Below are 17,021 nucleotides of genomic sequence, written 5' to 3'. Positions count from 1 at the left end.
AAATATGACATGAAAATTTTCAGATTAAGAAATTAATCAGCTGTTGTGTTTTGGATGACACTCATCCGTCGCTATAACATGGGTTTCGGGGACCATGAACGACAACCCTGTGTTACCACTCACCCACAGTATTGCTGCCTTGGAATGAATTAGCATGATTAGAAAACTTTCTTGGCAATTTCTACAGAACATGCAATGCTATGAACACTGAATTTCATACACATTGATAATTTCTTTTGAGATGTTACATGTTTAAGGCTTCAGGATATTTTCTCATTATTTCCCTTAGTGTGTTGGCCATAACTAACTTACAATGACTTTGTTTATTTCTTTTACAGCTGAATATGTGATTGATCTAGCGGAGAAAAATGACACATTTGAAAAATTCAAGAAAGCCTTGGATGAACGAGATGCACAGTTCTCAGTGAGTTGAAAGTTATTCATAGTCAGTACTTCATAGGCTCGTATACACTGCTGTCCTCCCTTACCCATGGATACACTAGTGCACATGTTTGCCTGAAGAATTACATCCACTTGCCAAAGCTGAATCTGCCCTACAATGTTTTGCAAAGCCTCCCACCTCTGCCAGATACTGAAGCAATTTTTAGAGTTGGTTCAATGTATATGCAGTGTACAGTGGGTACTTTGATGAAACAATTGTGATAATTTGTCTTTCTTCTTAAATATTGCTGTTTTTCACAATACCACAGTCTTCATCTTTAAAATTTCCTGTGATCAGGTGGATGCAAGATGTTTCCATTATCAGATCATTGTGGTGGTGTAGTAGGTAGAGTGGAAGGTGGCGGGTTCAATCCCCATCTGTGTCATATCCAGAGATATCAAAACGTAGTACATACTGTACTTTGTGTTCAGATTAAGTGGACTGTTTGGGGAAGTCAGTAAATGTCATTCAGATATTCTGAATGTGGTCACCATGGTTACCAGGCTAGATGCCATGCAGTATGTGCCGAAAACTTTTGAGTCTACTTATTGCGACATGCCTTTTATGGTCATTTTCTGTTGATTTTTGTGATATTTTTATGGACTGTTTTAGCTGAACTGTTGATTGTTTTCAGGACTCTCTCATTGCTAATCTTCTACGTCTCATCAAGAAGATGAAGCCGAAGGTGAAGGAGATAGTGGATGAGAAGGAGGACATCTCCGATGAGACAGACATGAGGAAAGCTCTATATCCTGGCCTGGCTATGCCCAATAATCCAGATGTCAGGGTAGGTTGTCTACATGTTCGAAATTAAAGCTATGCACATAATGTATTTGTATTTTTTTTATTAACATATTCACTGACATAAAAAATACAAAATGAGAATACAATTAAAATGATATTTTGCCTTATCCTGACTCATGCTAAATGCTTGTCTCCTTCTCCTTGCGAATGATAGTAGAACACTTGAAGTTCCCTTCTAAAAAGTGGACGTAAAATCACTACTCACCCACGAGTTACCTCCCTTGCCCCTTTGGCACCCTTTTGGTCACCTGACCGGCCATGTTTTGTCACTCTCTCCTTCTTCGCCCTTGTGGACGGTTGTGAGAGCACCTGGGTCCCTATACGGCACATATCCTTTTCTATTTTGGACCTTACATCAAAATTATTGCTGTATACAGCTTTTAGGATTGTATTCTACTATATGGTTTGAAATTTGATCTAAATTATACGTTGTTTGACATGTTTTTTCATTGTGTTTACATTTGATGAAAACTTGTGTTCGTTGCAGGTACCGGCTGTCTGCGGCTGACCCGCATTTATTATGTCCTGATTGCACTACTTCATGTTCTTTCAGCTCTCGCTGTTAAACATTGTCTGGATTTAACCACTTTTGAATTTAATAACTACCTTTTTTCCATTCATAGACGTGCAAAGGAGTGGGTAAGAAGGTATTCACAAGTCATGTCTAAATCGAGTGATTGCGCTGATAACCGTGTGTTAACTACTGCTGCCAATGTTCATAATTCCAGCAAATTGCTGAGCGTTTTACAGAGGCAGGTCGCTGTGCCAGTGATGAACCCTGGAGCTAATAAGAGATCATCGTCAACGGAGCTGACCTCTTCGCAGACGAGGAAGACTAGATCTTCAACGCAGAAGAAGAAGGCTACTACCGCTAACACTTCGTCGAAGTCTCTACACAGCTCTCCGCAGAAGACGAGATCTTTTCTGCGCGCACATTGAGATTGACCTCGCAGCGGAAGAAAAGTTAGGAGCCTGGACACCAACGTCAGCTCAGCCTTAGATGATGTCGATGATGGAACGTCCCTGAAGGAGCTCAGCTAAATCTTCCCCATCTGAATTCTCACGCAGAAGCAGGTCGAAAGCATTCTCCTGAACCCTTCAGACGTCATAGATACGGGTCGTCATCACAATCGGACTCAGACGCACTTCGGGAACCTGCATGCAGGCACTCCACATCTTCCAGAGGGGAGACTACGTCTAAGAATCAACCTTCACGAAGGCCTAGAGAAACATCTCAAGACTCCAGGAAGGATACACGATCACATCGGGATCGTTCACCTGCGTGCAGTTCGTCATACAGATTTTCACACAGAGACTCACGGCCCCGTGGATCATCAGAGCGGGAGATATCTAAATCAGAGGAAGAAGGTGAAGTCATATTCTCCGATACGGAAGTAACCTCATGGATTGCTAATGGCCTGGACCTAGCATCACCTTCCAAGGACACAGACGAAGCGTTTACATACAAGATGTCCAACAATGATTTCGAAACACTCACCTTTCCGCCTATCGACCCGATCGCCCATGTACCGGACAGTCTCAGCTCAGACTTTGATAAGGCTACCAAGTTCCAGAACCAGCATATCCCGACGTTCAACGCCAGGAAATTCCCCTTACATCACATGGAACCCTTCCTGAAGGCACCAGGGATTGATGAGGACTACAAGATCATCAACAACTCCCGCTATAGGAATTACAAGATCGACGACAAGACACAAGTGAATACGACTACTAGACGTACCTTCTTCGGACTAGCCAGATCTAGGGTTATTAATGAAGCACTCATCTCGAAGTTCAAGAACTCCACCGACGAAGATGACCGGATGATATATTCTGCGCTACTGACTCAGAAAAAGGACCACCACTTTATGTCGGAGCATTTAGCATCCACATCAGCGGGCATGACTCTCCTGAGGGGACAAGGATTATTGTCATCATGCACCTGGAGTGAGCGGTTCACCAAATCCTTATACTGAGCCCGATGGTCAGCATCATCCAACTTTGGAGGAGGGATTGAAGAAGTCATCAAAAAGGTTACACACGAATCAAGGGTGGTCATGATGATTAAGTCCATAGATACCTTGGCAAATGTGATTCGCCAGACGTCCCAGCGCTACTCCAACAAATCCAAGTTTGCAGAGAAAAGAAGTATTCTAGCTCAAGAGGTGAGCACCCAGGGGTGCCAGGGAAACCAAGCACTGAAGGACAGGTTTGGAATGACTGGAGTCTTCCACCCCCAGCCGTTCCTGTACAACCTTCGACAGTTGGTGGACATTTTCAACGGTACTGGAAGAATTGGGGAATACTACAGGACGACTACGTATCCCAGATACTACGCAGAGGGTACAAGATACAGTTGGAAGCCACCCCGCCGCTTACAAGCAACCCGATGGCCTTCAGATACGCAGCCGACCAGACAGAGAAAATTGACGACACAATCAAGACTCCACTCGACAAAGATACAGTAGAAGAGATAAATCAAGATCTTACCACGCCCGGTTTTTACTCCCCAATTTTCCTGGTACCGAAGAAGGATTCCAAGGAGAAGTTTCGGCTAATCTACAACATGAGGAAGTTCAACCAGGAGTACCTTCGCAGACCAGCAAAATTCAAGATGATACATCTTCCTCAGTTCCGACATCTCGTTCGTCCAGCAGACTACCTCGCCAGCATAGATCTACAAGATGCGTACCTACACATCCCGATACATCCAGACTCAAGGAAATACAGTCAAATCCCGATGAGTCGAATGCCGGTGTCTCGAATGTTACGCATAACTCGAAGTACCTGTCGGTCCCGACCATTCCCTGTTATAATTGTCATCATTTGAATACCGGTTACACGAGTTCGACTCATAAATACACACGATGACTCGAGAAGAAAATTTGGTCCCATGAGATTCAAACAACAGCAATCTTGTATACATAAGCCAAAGTCAGTCAATGAGAAGTTGATTGGTGTAGCAAACTGATCCAATTAACAAACCAGCGCAGCTCACACCTTTCCGCCTTTGGCGGGGGTTCAAAAGGCAGATTAGTGATTTTACGGAAATCACTGTCTGTGCTAATCAGACTGGAACTGATAAGGTGCCCCTATTAGTGATAGGGAAATCATTAGGTAAACAAATGCTTAGGCGGAGGAATAAGGACTGGATCATCTTTTTTTCTACCTCGTAGACATACCTATGTCTCGAATACATCGATAAGTCGAATCTATTACTTGGTCCCCAGAGATTCGACTCATCGGGATTTGACTGTACCTAAGATTCCTTTTCAACGGACATCACTTCCAGTGGAAGGTTCTACCATTTGGAATATCGTCGGCCCCCTGGTTGTTTACTGGAGTGACCAAGCCCATCGTCACATATCTACATCGTCAAGGTCTACGCAGTGCTTTTAACCTGGACGATGGAATTCAAGTTCATCAAGATCCCAGTCAACTCAGACTGCAACTAGACTTCACCATCAGGCTTCTCACTCAGTTAGGATGGCTGGTAAATCTCCTCAAGTCAGAACTGGAGCCGAAACAGGATCTTCAATTTCTAGGAATACGTCTCATCACGCCAGTGAATCGCATAGTCGTCCCAGAGGATCGTTGGGTCAAGATACAACATATGATATCTCAAGCAATGCTCTCTCCGTTGACACTATGTGCTTGGCAAAGCATGCTTGGTCTACTCACCTCAGCTCAAGACATGACTCGCAGAGGGAGACTACAACTGTGCCCACTACAAATATTTGTGAACGCCCATCTCGACAGTCTGGATCCGCTGATTCTACCGGACCGCCTGAAACTATACCTCCTATGGTGGACTCGGAAGTCGAATGTTTGCAGAGGAACCTTTTTGTCAGAGCCGGTTTGCAACACTCATCTCTACGTAGATGCATCTTTAAAAGGATGGGGTGCCCACCTCGACAACGAAGTGGCAGCAGGGAAGTGGTTGAGTCAGGATCAGAGTCTGCACATCAACCTGTTGGAGATGAAAGCAGTGATCAACGCTTTACAACACTGGTCCAGCGTACTAAAGAACGCAAGGCTCATGGTCCACACGGACAACTCCACAGTAGCGTTCTACATCAACAAACAAGGATCAACAAGATCAACAAGTCTGCTACAACTCAGCTTTCTCCTGTTCAGCATCGTCGACGACCTGAACATCTACATGAAGGCATGCCGCATTCCAGGAGCAAAGAATGTCATAGCAGACGCCCTATCTCGTCCACTTCAACCATCCCCGACGGATGGATGTTACACCCAGAAGTGTTCCGGTTCGTCATACAGACAACAGGATCTCCACTGATAGACCTATTTGCAACAAAGTTCAACAAGCAACTACCAACATTCGTCTCTCCGATTCCGGATCCTCAGGCATAGGCAACAGATGCTTTAAGCATCTCATGGGAAGGACTAAACGCTTATGCGTTTCCACCTCCAGCACTACTACCACAAGTAATACAGAAAATCAAGCAGATGACAATGCTGCAACTGATTTTGGTCGCACCCTATTGGCCAGCGGGGCTATGGTTTCCCGTCCTCATACAAGAACTCGGAAGTCCAACCCTGAAACTACCAGAGTGGTTGAACCTGCTCGTCCATCCAGACACCAAGCAAGCTCACGGGAATCCGGCATTGTTCCAGCTACACGCGTGGAGCGTATCAAAGCTTGCCTGAAGACTAGAGGGTACTCCGCCAGAGCAGCGAAAGCAGTAACACTAGCTCTATGCAGATCAACTCGCAACTTGTACGACGACAAGTGGCAGAGATTTGAACAGTATGCAACGAGGAAAGGCTTTACAGGGGTAAAAGCAACCCATCCTCAAGTGGCAGAATACCTGTGTCATCTGCGACAGACGAGACACTTAAAAGGTTCAACACTCTCTACATACCTGGCTGCTCTCAGTACAGTTATCACCATGAAGATGGGTGTCAAGCTGACCAAAGTACCAGAGATACTGGCATTACTACGCTCGTTCAAGTTGGAAGACCAACAAAAGAAATTCAAGGCTCCTGCCTGGGATCTTAACATAGTACTACAACATCTCACCAGTGATGCCTACGAGCCTCTAGAACAGGCATCCTTTGAACTACTGACTCAGAAAACGCTGTTCCTGATTGCCCTAGCAACAGCAGCACGGATGTCAGAAATACATGCTCTGGACTTTGAACGAACACGATTTGAATCAAGACATCGTGACATCGTACATCTAGGACTGAGATGGGGTTTTATTGCCAAGAACCAACTGCCCGGCCAGCCTGACAGACAGTTCCACATCCCCGCACTCTCTACAGTCTTTTGGCCACAGGATACACAGTATCTATCCTTATGCGCTGTCAGAGCACTAAAAGTCTACCTACAAAGGACAAAAGCAAGGAGACGAAAATTCAAGCGCCTATTTATCCCCTTATCTACTGAGACGCCCACGGAAGTCTCACGGACAACGATATCGATATGGATGAGAGCCGTTATACTAAGGGCCTACAAAGCAGCAGGACTTGAGCCTCCACGAGCCTCCAATCCCCACGAAGACAGAGCAAGCATCAAGAGATGGAGATGAAAGAACAGAATCATCAGCAGTGCCGTCATAAGTTCCCATGGGGGGTAATACAGGACGTAAATCAACAGCCAGAGAATCCAGATGTGGCCTGACCCACCACCGATTCCTACGGATTCTGCAAGCATTTAGCATGAGTCAGGATAAGGAAAAATATGTAATTTTATGACTAAAATTGATATTTTATACTTATCCTGACTCATGAGGTCAGCCCTCCCAACCTCCCCTCTTATGGCACTCTGGACTTCCCTGTAAATCCAGGTGTCGGGCATACATACGGAGAGAGAGAGACAAACCATGGCCGTCAGGTGACCAAAAAGGCACCAAAGGGGCGAGGGAGGTAATTCGTGGATGAGTAGTGATAAGGAACTTCAAGGGATTTCAAGTGTTCCACTATCATGCGCAAGGAGAAGGAGGCAAGCATTTAGCATTAGTCAGGATAAGTATAAAATATCAATTTTAGCCAGAAAATTAAATTTTTGAAAAATAATTTTCTGAATATTAATACTTTTTTCAACCCAGAAACAAATATCTGTCAAGCAGTTAATATGATATATGTTTTGGGAGGTTCTTAGTTCCTCTGAGTATGCTCGAGCTTGATATTTGTGTTTAGAAACTCAATAAATGTTGTCAGTTTTTGCCATTCAGGTTCTGCTGAGGAACTGTTTATGTTTATGCTCTATCTACGTGTGTTTATGAATGTTGACATACTTTGATTAGCACCAGATAAGTTTAGTTCCAGTTGTTGGAATTTTCTTAGCCAGCATATTAAGATGAAGGGCATCCCCACAGCTAAATATAAACAAGATTGGCAATATATTGTCATTTTGATTTGAGGTTAACATTCCAAATCAATGGTTTTTGAAACTCACTCGCTCACTCACTGGAAGCATGCAGGGTGTGTTTAAATATTCAAAGAGGGCACAGGTGGTGCTGTGGTCTAAGGTGAAATTATTTTACTGTTTTCTACAAAAACACATAACAGCAGCTGCTTTGTTAGCATCCTCAGTATTCAGCCAATGCATGGTATCAAACTTCAGCAATCTTCTCATTCGCCATTGCGTCAGAGTTGAAACAACGTCACGTGACCTTGAGTTCAGCTAAACTTTCACCTTGTACTCTTTCAGAAAATGCTGGATGGCGAGGAGAGCATGAAGAAGATAGAAGTGAAGACTGAGGTGGATACGGAGGGAAGTGCCAAGGGCTGGGGCAGAGGGGGAGATCAGAAGGTGGCGTCACAGATGATGGACGAGCTGGAGGCGCTACTCGGGGGCAAGCTGCCGGTCAAGGAGGAGACAAGGTACAGGACTCGGCTATGACACTACTTAATACATTTTAGTCAGATTGCCATCTTCTGTGTGTGGATCTGAGAAGTGTTGTAGTTCACATGTTGCATCTGTGTTAGAGACAGTGGGATCTTAGCGGTATAAAACTACACATGATTCATCTTAGAGGGATGGAGAGGCTGAAACACTTGTCACTACTCATCAGTAATGTAGCCACCTTCTGGTGGGAAATACTGGATAGCTTCTTACTGGTGTAATGTTAAAATTAATCTTTATTCATTTTCTAAATCACAAAAACATCAAAATCTTAATTTCTAATCTCGCTGGTAGAGTGGAAGTGATACCTGCATTCACAGTTGTGTTGTGTTTATCACAGGACAGAGAAGTCAGAAAAGAAAAGGAGAAAGAGCCGAAGTCGGAGCCGCAGTAGAGAGAAAAAGAAGTAAGTACGAATAAACAATACATTTGTGTCCTTCATGTGAGTAGGTCAGTGGAACAGTTAGAATTGGGTCACCTTGACCTAGTTGAAGAACTGTGATATTGCTTACAATAGGTCATTGTGACCTGTGATGTGGCTGACCATGCATCCTTGATATATAGTCTGTTGTTATTATGTTTGTAGTGAAGAGAGGAAGTGGAAGAGAAAATATGTTGAACTTGACCCAAATTTGTTTTCTTCAACAGAAAAAAACGTGACCCGAGATCGATCTCGAGAGAGACGAAGATCCAGGAGTAGGTCACGTGATCGCCATCGTTCTCGTAGTCGAAGCCGAGAGAGACGTCGCCGCTCCAGGAGTCGAGACAGAGATAGAGATAGACACAGAGACAGAGATCGAGATACAAAGAAGCGAGACCGGGATCGAGATAAAACTAGAGATAAAGACAAATACAATGACATCCCAATGGAGCCAGTAGTAGGACAGGTAGGCCATGATTTCACGGAGGACTTAACTATTGATATCCATCAGCATATAAAATTGCCATTCAGAAATCATTGAGAGTTGGTTGTCTTGCTGAGGTTTAATTTAGAGGCAGTATATTGTCCCTGCTTCTTGCATGCAACTTGTTTCTCTGAAAGGGAAAGCAGAGCCTTGTTTTTTTAATGCTCTGTATCATTTCATCTGGAGTTTTGACCTGAATCAGTGAATGTTTTGAGCATTAAAGTCTGGCATATGGCATGCATGTTTGTAGGTTTTATATATGGTATAGTCTAAGAAGAGTTATCTCCCTTCAGGTGTACCATGGCAAGGTGACGACCATCATGCAGTTTGGATGTTTTGTTCAGTTGGAAGGTCTGAGAAAGAGATGGGAAGGACTTGTACACATATCACAGGTAACATAGTTTACTAGGGCTGGATATTGCCCTGATTCTCATATTGCGATATATTGCAATAATTTAAGAGATATTGCAATATATATTGTGATATATTGAATGGAGGGTTTCTGCCCAAGTCCGTACATCATAAATTCATAATAGCTCTGTGTGTGTGCGACATTATCTTCTTAGTTGCTGTTACACAATACTTTCAGGCTCCCAGTCCTCATTGTGCATGGCTGTATGTCAATGGTTTACAGATAAATAAAATGATATAGAACCTTAGTGTGGAATGTTTAATTGAGGTATTTCAACCACGGTTTGAGAACATAATGATAAAGTATCAGTCTAAGTAAACTTAGGCACAGTATTATTTGTTACACTGCTATACTGAGTTTAACAAAACCTAGTAGAAGGTCGCATCAGCTAACCTTTGAGCGACCTATGACCGTCCAATCAAACTTGAGACAGCCAAACGGATTTAACCAATCAGACAACGGCTACTATTTAGGGTTTGGCTGGACTTACAAAATGGATTTTGTCTTCCCCGGTCGCCAACACTGATCTCATAACAAATGAAAACCCGCATAAAACACAGATATATGACCTGCAGAATATACACTTTTGGGTTTCTGTTGACATGGCTATCATTAGCTAATATTTCCGCAAGCTGACATCCTTGAATACTGACAAAACACTATTCTCAGCGACTGTTTACTCACTATTGTGGTGTACTCCATGTGCATCACTTTCGGAAGCGATAATTTACTGAAAATAGCATTCTGAATCGTTCGGTTACAAAACTTTTTGAGGTAAAAGTTCCAAAGGTATAAAGCGAATGTCAACTTTTCGTGATTTGGTAAGCTGTGTTCTGATTGGTTCATTGAAAAGGTCAGCTGATGCAATTCCTTCCACAAGGTTTTGTTAGACTCAGTATAGCAGTGTAACGAATAATACTTAGCCTAAGTTTACTTAGACTGAAAAGAGTATAGTAATAGTATTACTTAAGTTTCATGGTCAGTGATTATAAGGGGGTTCACCCATTTTGTTCTTTGGGGGTGGGGATTCCAGCAGTTTTGTACACACACACGTTTAGGGAGGGTTCAGCAAGTTTGTACATAACACTATGTTTAAAATTAGCTAAGAAATTATGGGAAGGGGAGGGTCATTGATTTTGTACATGACATGCAGGGGATAGGGGAGGGTGTTCTCTTATTTTGTACATAAATTTTAGGGGGGTCATTCACATTGTACATGCTTCTCCATAAAATCATCATCACCCCCAAACCATAAAATTATTGAGGCGATCCCTTAACACAGTGGGGTCTCATACAATGCAAACCGGGTATAGTGTGCTATAATGTTCGCGATTGCTTTGGTTGATGGAAACATTGTCACAGGCTCATTTTTTCTGTTTTGGTACTGTGAGTATAGTTCAAGTACTAAAATGAGCCGAAACACTTCTTCTGACTCTTGTAGACTATAATTCACTGCTAATTTGAATAATGACCCTCTAAATTTTTACAAATATCAAAAGCGCATCGCCTTTTTCGCTCCTTCGCAGAAAACATTGGAAATAAAGCCACAATGTGCCTTAATTTCGCAGTTTCTTGGTATAATTTGACAACATATGAAATATGTGATAAATAAGCTTTCAAATGGTGTGAAATATTCCTAACATAGAGTATTCGTTTCTTTACACGAGAGTTAAACGTTACCCACCTATGCATCATCACTGTACAAGTTGATAGCCGCTAATACAGCTGGTTTATAGCCCTTTCAAAACAAATCACTGTACGATTTCTAGTTAGTTCATGTTATCTTTTCTAAATAATTGAAGTTCCTAATTATATATTTTGCATCATTTTCTCTTACTTCTAAATTCAACACAGGTCGACAAAATGAACACTTCAGTTTGCTATTATTCTGATTTTCGGACATATTCTTTCAACATTATCAGTGACCACTGTATTATCAATCACCCATCAAGTGAATTACAATACAAATTCTAATATCTTATCTCAAATTTATTTCCATTCAAACCCAAAATTTCAAACTGAAGTATTCAGACCCCTTAAGAAAAAGTCTAAATGTGATATGAAGGAGGGTGTGTTTGGCCAGAAGCAAGCCTTGTCAATGAATGAGTTAACGGAGGAACTAGATAGGAATACAAAAACATTTTCTTGCATGAAGCTAGCACTTGGACCTCGTTGACAATTGTTATTCCTGCATGTGGGAGTTTTGATGGAGGTTCCGTGAAAGAAATGATAGAATTGCTTCCACTAGGCTAAAATAACTTAAAGGACGTCAGGCATGATTATCTGTTTCTTAACTTTACACGATTGGTTGCTTCAAATTGATTTCCCTTGGACAATATTGCGTTCATGCTGTTTTCTGAAGTGGTATCGTGGTATTCACTCCACAACACGGTACTGATGAGATACAGTGAGGTTACAAAGTGTTTTGGGAGAATTGGGCTGAAAAACACGGCACAGTGTCAGAGGGAAAAGTCCCTAGTGGTGTGTATGTTCCTAATGATTCCAAAATAAACTTCGCAGTTCCTGATAGGACATTTCTGGACAGAATGAAAGGATCTTTTGAAGACAACCAACTTGTACCTTCTTGGAAATGCAGGACAGGATTGCTAAAACTGACCCAAAACAGGTTAACACTTACAAAATGTGTGTTAATGGAAAGAAAACCAATGTTTGTAGGGGTGGAAAGTTAGGGGCGTTGATTTATGTGGGGTTTAGGAGCATCCGACTCTCATCGGAAAATGTTAAGTATCACATGAAGCTCGTATTTTGGAAATTTGTGAAGAACTTTTTAACAGTTTGGAATTTCGTGAATTAGAACAGGTTACCGAATGTTCAGACGAACAAAAAAGAGTAGTTCAAGTCGTTGGGTCATGATGTCAATATGATTTGCAGTTGTCACGTTAGACAGTTGAGACAACTCAGAGTTGGAGAAACTCCTGCACATGACAAATTTCTGAAAGTTGTAACTTGTGATTGGAGACATTCCGAATATGCTTTCGTAATATGTCTCAAAACATGATATACCAGTACAATATATACATACGTTGAATGTGTCCAAATTTATCAATAACGCGCACCTTTGAATAAGCTCTCAGTCTGGACGTTATTCAATTACGCGCGGTATTCCATACAGAGAAACAAAGATTCTTTTCCAAAAGAGAGCCTCCTTGGGGTACATATAAGCATTTAAATGTCCATTATAAATCCTACGACAGTTTTAACAATATTTTAATAAAACAATTTACAAAACGAAAAACTCGTTTTGTCTTGTGAGACCACCCCTACAGGACCCTGTAGCGCCCACCTACAACCAAGAGCAGATAACTCTGGCTGCTTACCTCGTACCTCACTTTTCATACTGTCGTTCTCTAGAACAGACGTGAGTGGTGTCCTTAGAGTCTTATCTCTTCCTATAATCGACGATGAGTGCTAAAGATTCTCAAACCGTATGTATGGTTCCTCTCTTTACGCACGGGCGTTAGATGGACTTCACATATGGATATTTTCATTCATCATTTGTTGTAACTTTGTGCCATGGGTCTCTGTTTTTCAGCCATGTGGCAGGCAAAATGTCGGACCACACGGTCGTGGTTTCCTCTCTACATGATAGCTTTTTAGCCTGTAGTTGGAAGTTCATATATTATGGTTGCATATTATATGATAGGCTTGCCTTAATTCTTGTTTTTTACAGCGAATTTCGTTTCGTATCACTCTCAATTTTACTCCATTGTATGTATACGCAGTTTGTGGCTAGCCTATTTCTGCTTTACTTTATGTTTAGTATTTAAATGGCTGTAGCTGGTAGCATTTAAATATCGCCTGTGCGTTTTATTTATTGCTATTAACTTGTGTTTATATGTTTGCTGCTTCACAGTCCCTGCTAGTAACACTGGCACGGTTCTGTTTGCTGCAGTTTAAGGCCTGTGTGTCATGCAGTGCCACACTACCGCAACAGGATGCCTTTGGTGTTTTGGTGAGGAGGCTCACGCCCACCGAGAATGTTATAATTAGAGCCCTTGCGTTAATTTTTCCTGCTATGTTGTGTGATGTTCCACATACGTATACACACAACGTGCCTCATGGTGACCAAGGTTGTGTTTCTTGCCTGGGTTTTTGCGCCTCACACGCGTTCTTTCAGGCACGCAGATTTTATGTTTTTTCACTAATCTGCATCAGGCGGGGGTGATATTGGATTAAGGGTTTCTAAGGAAATCCCTTTATCCCACCCCCACCTACACCTCCCCCGCAAACAATGTTGCTACACTACTAATGAATGATTTCTTCTTATAGCAGCAGCGGAGATCGTCGATGCACACTCTCAGACACGGTGTCCAGACTCGGAGAGGGGATTGGTACCCAGACTATGGGTAGGGATTGCACTGGCGCGCCAATTTGGGGAGGGAAGGGTCAGACCTCCGGGGAACGTTCGGTCTTGAGATTCGGCTTCGGGGACGCTCTGAACCTAGGAACTAGCACCGACTTGGGCTTCGGGTCTGGTACGGAGCAGATCCCTGGCACCGGTAGTTCACATTTCGGCCTGATGTCTGTCGACGCCCTGACCAAGAGGCTGTCGATTGTGACGGAGCTACCGATCACCTCGACACTTAAGGTCTACCCGTGTACACCAGCGGAACCCTGCATTGTCAGGCTACTCCCATGTGTCTCTCGCCACCGGGGTTCAAACTCGAATGACCGACCCGAGTACATATATGATTATGTACCGATGACCTCGACGTTCCAGGGTCTGCCACGTGTTCACCAGGGAAACCCTGTATTGACAGGCTATTCCCATGTGTCTCTGGACCAGGATTCGAACTCAAACCACCGACCTGAGTACATATATGTATATATATTTGTGTTTATATAGCGCTATAGGCAGTGTATGACTGTATGCTCAGTGCGCTTGTGGTAAAAGTACCAGGGAAACCCTGATCCATCAGGCTACTTCTACGTATCTTGGGTTCGGGGGTTCGGACTCGAACCACCAAGCTTCTGCTCCATGGATGCTCTGAATCCCGGAAGTAGCACTGACCTGGGCTTCAGCACCGGTAGGGTGCCGATTCACGGCACCGGTAGTTCAGGCCTCGGCCTGATGTCTATCGACGCCTTGACCAAGAGGCTATCGAATGTGCCGGATATGCCGGTCACCTCGAAGCTTTGAGGTCTGTCTGAGTGCTGGGGTACCCTGATTTATCAGGCTACTCCCATGTGCCTCGGAACCGGGGTTCAGGCTCGAACAGTGGTCAAGCCGATTTGAGCATCGGCTCTTTTCGCTACTTTGAACTTTACAATGATTAGGTTCGTCCTTGAGGCAAGTGCGAGATAGAATCGCGGCTGTGTTGTCCACGACGAGGGCCAGGACCGTTGGAATTCGCCTCCCGGGGGTAAGCCTACTTCCAGCAAGGCATCCGAGTCATGGCCTCACATTCTCCTTTCCCCTTAACAGCTCTAGGCTCACTCGGCGCCTCTGCCCAGCAGAGGGAGCTGGTGGACAGGGGAAAGAGCACCGGTGATTCTTCATCGGCGACTCTGGGCGGCAGCTGATGGAGGTCCACTGTTATCTAGCTAGGGACTGCATTGTAGCTGTGCCAGCCAAATCATGAATGCGGATTTATGCCTATGACGCCTGGGACTATTTCGAGGAATATGGAAGTTTGTCGGGCTTCTCGTTAATCCCTCAGGTGCCCCGGGACCGGCAAACATTATGTTGCCGGCTGCAGGGGTTTACTGTATTCTGCCGTAAATCCCGGTAGAAGTGTCCAGTGCACCCCGATTTCAAGAATTCTTTTTTGGTGGGAGGTGCTACCAGTTTCGTGTGCTTCCCTTAGGCCTTCCATGGGTGTTCAGCAATTTGAGGTTTATTCAAGCTCAGATAGCCAGATAGCAGTGCCGGTGTTGTTACCCGTACCTAGGCTCATCAGGGTTCTAGAATATCAGTTGAGTCTAGAAACCTCACGATCTGTGTTGGTCACTCTTAACAAACTGGGCTGAATTGTCAATCTCAAGAAGTTGGACCTCGTCTCAGAGCAGGATCCGGTCTTTCTTGGGGGTGATGCAAATTTGAGGATGAGACCCATGCAGCAAGCTATAGCAGCTGGGGTCTCACTCATAGGGCTACGAGAGTTTTCTCGAGACACCAGAGTGCTTGATTCCTCATTTGCAGTGGTGGGCAGACGCCGTCGCTCTCCGTCCAGACAGATACATGTTCTGGGAGACCTGTGGTCATCCATGTGCTGGAATTGACAGCAGTCAGTTTGGAGTTCGATCCAGCATGCAGGGTTTCGAATTACCTTTAAGGTCAGACGTTCTCACTCTGAATGGGACGTCACTCCCAAATCCTCGGATTCTTTGGTGGCTTGGCCTCTGTCGGGTCTAACCTCCATACATGCGGGATTCCTGCAGCTGTTGCAGACACAGGTCTTCCTTCGAGGTGGGATTCGACCCCCATTTCGTATGTTGATAGGTGGGGTACGCTGGTAAGCAGATAGGGAGATTTCAGAATCCCTATTCTGCGGATTTAGTTCGGATATTGGAGTTACTATTACCCTGTTTTGGTTGAGAGCCTTTTGTACTCCTTGGTTATTTCCACGTTTCACACCCCTTTCAAAGGCGCACTGCCTAGGCAGCACCCTCTCATACAGCACTTCGTGTCTGGTCCTGACTTTTCAAGAAAATCATCTCTCTCACTTCATTGTTGACGTGGAAGACAGCTTTACTTGTGGTGGTGAGCTCTGGTAGAAGGGTCGGGGACATCCATGCGATATGCACTGACCCAACACTGACAGTATTTCATACTGATCATGTCCGTATTCGCCTCCTGGATACCTACCACTTTCAGATCGATATTGCTTTCCAGGTGACAGCTCATATTGAACTTCCACCATTTACCCAGCCTTCCACATCAGGGACCGATCTTTCAAGTGCTCACCCATTAGAGTGACTATAACAAACGAACGAAAGGGATCCGTACGGGTACCCATGTGTTCTGTTTGGTGGCGGGAAGACTGGGGAGTCTGCTAGCAACACGCATTCTAAGGATCGTGTTCGGTTCAGTCTTTCGTCTCTCAGGTGGGGAGTGTCCTGCCACCCTGACCAAGTGAGTAACTAGTCATTGGTATCAGTTCTGTGTTCAATCTTGATATGGTTCATATCACCACATCGTATCAGCCTTGCCACCCTTTCGGGTTGGGTCGGCTTTGGGTGTACAGTTGTCCCTTCCATCCTCTTCACCTAAAGAGAGGGCGGGGCAGGTTTTGAATGCTATAACCAGTCAGGTGCTATTAACATGTACGACGGAAATGGGTACAAACCCCCCATGGGTCACTGTTTGGAATGCCTCTCTTCGAGCCGCATGTCACGTGACCAGGTACGCGTAATAGTGAGCCAACACATGTTCGGCTACGCATTTCGCTATTCAGGGGATTTTTATATGCTGACAGCTTTTCCCTCTTCCCTCTTCCGAGACTTCGGTATTTGGGAATCTGTGTTAGTCAGTACTTTGGGTGATGGTGGTCTACACGTACCTACCTCGCGCCGAGAGCGTTAGGTGGTTTTTTTTTCTGCTTTTGGTACAATGGTGTTTGT

At 44.1% G+C, this 17,021-nt stretch overlaps 1 protein-coding gene across 1 annotated transcript in view; it reads left to right on the top strand.

Annotated features, from left to right (window-relative positions):
• Positions 1-17,021, top strand: part of LOC124273147 (ATP-dependent RNA helicase DHX8-like) — a 43,056-nt gene that overhangs the window by 820 nt on the left and 25,215 nt on the right. The window contains 7 exon segments of the mRNA XM_046708364.1: positions 339-424; positions 1,077-1,229; positions 7,926-8,098; positions 8,461-8,526; positions 8,769-8,808; positions 8,810-9,007; positions 9,319-9,417. Coding sequence (XP_046564320.1) covers positions 339-424; positions 1,077-1,229; positions 7,926-8,098; positions 8,461-8,526; positions 8,769-8,808; positions 8,810-9,007; positions 9,319-9,417 — 815 coding nt within the window.

The sequence above is a fragment of the Haliotis rubra genome, unplaced genomic scaffold, assembly GCF_003918875.1.
Source record: "Haliotis rubra isolate DU_JTF1 unplaced genomic scaffold, ASM391887v1 Scf177, whole genome shotgun sequence".
Classification (NCBI taxonomy): Eukaryota; Metazoa; Mollusca; class Gastropoda; order Lepetellida; family Haliotidae; genus Haliotis; species Haliotis rubra.
Note: the sequence above shows the minus strand (reverse complement) of the source record. Positions and strands in the feature narration are given on the sequence as shown.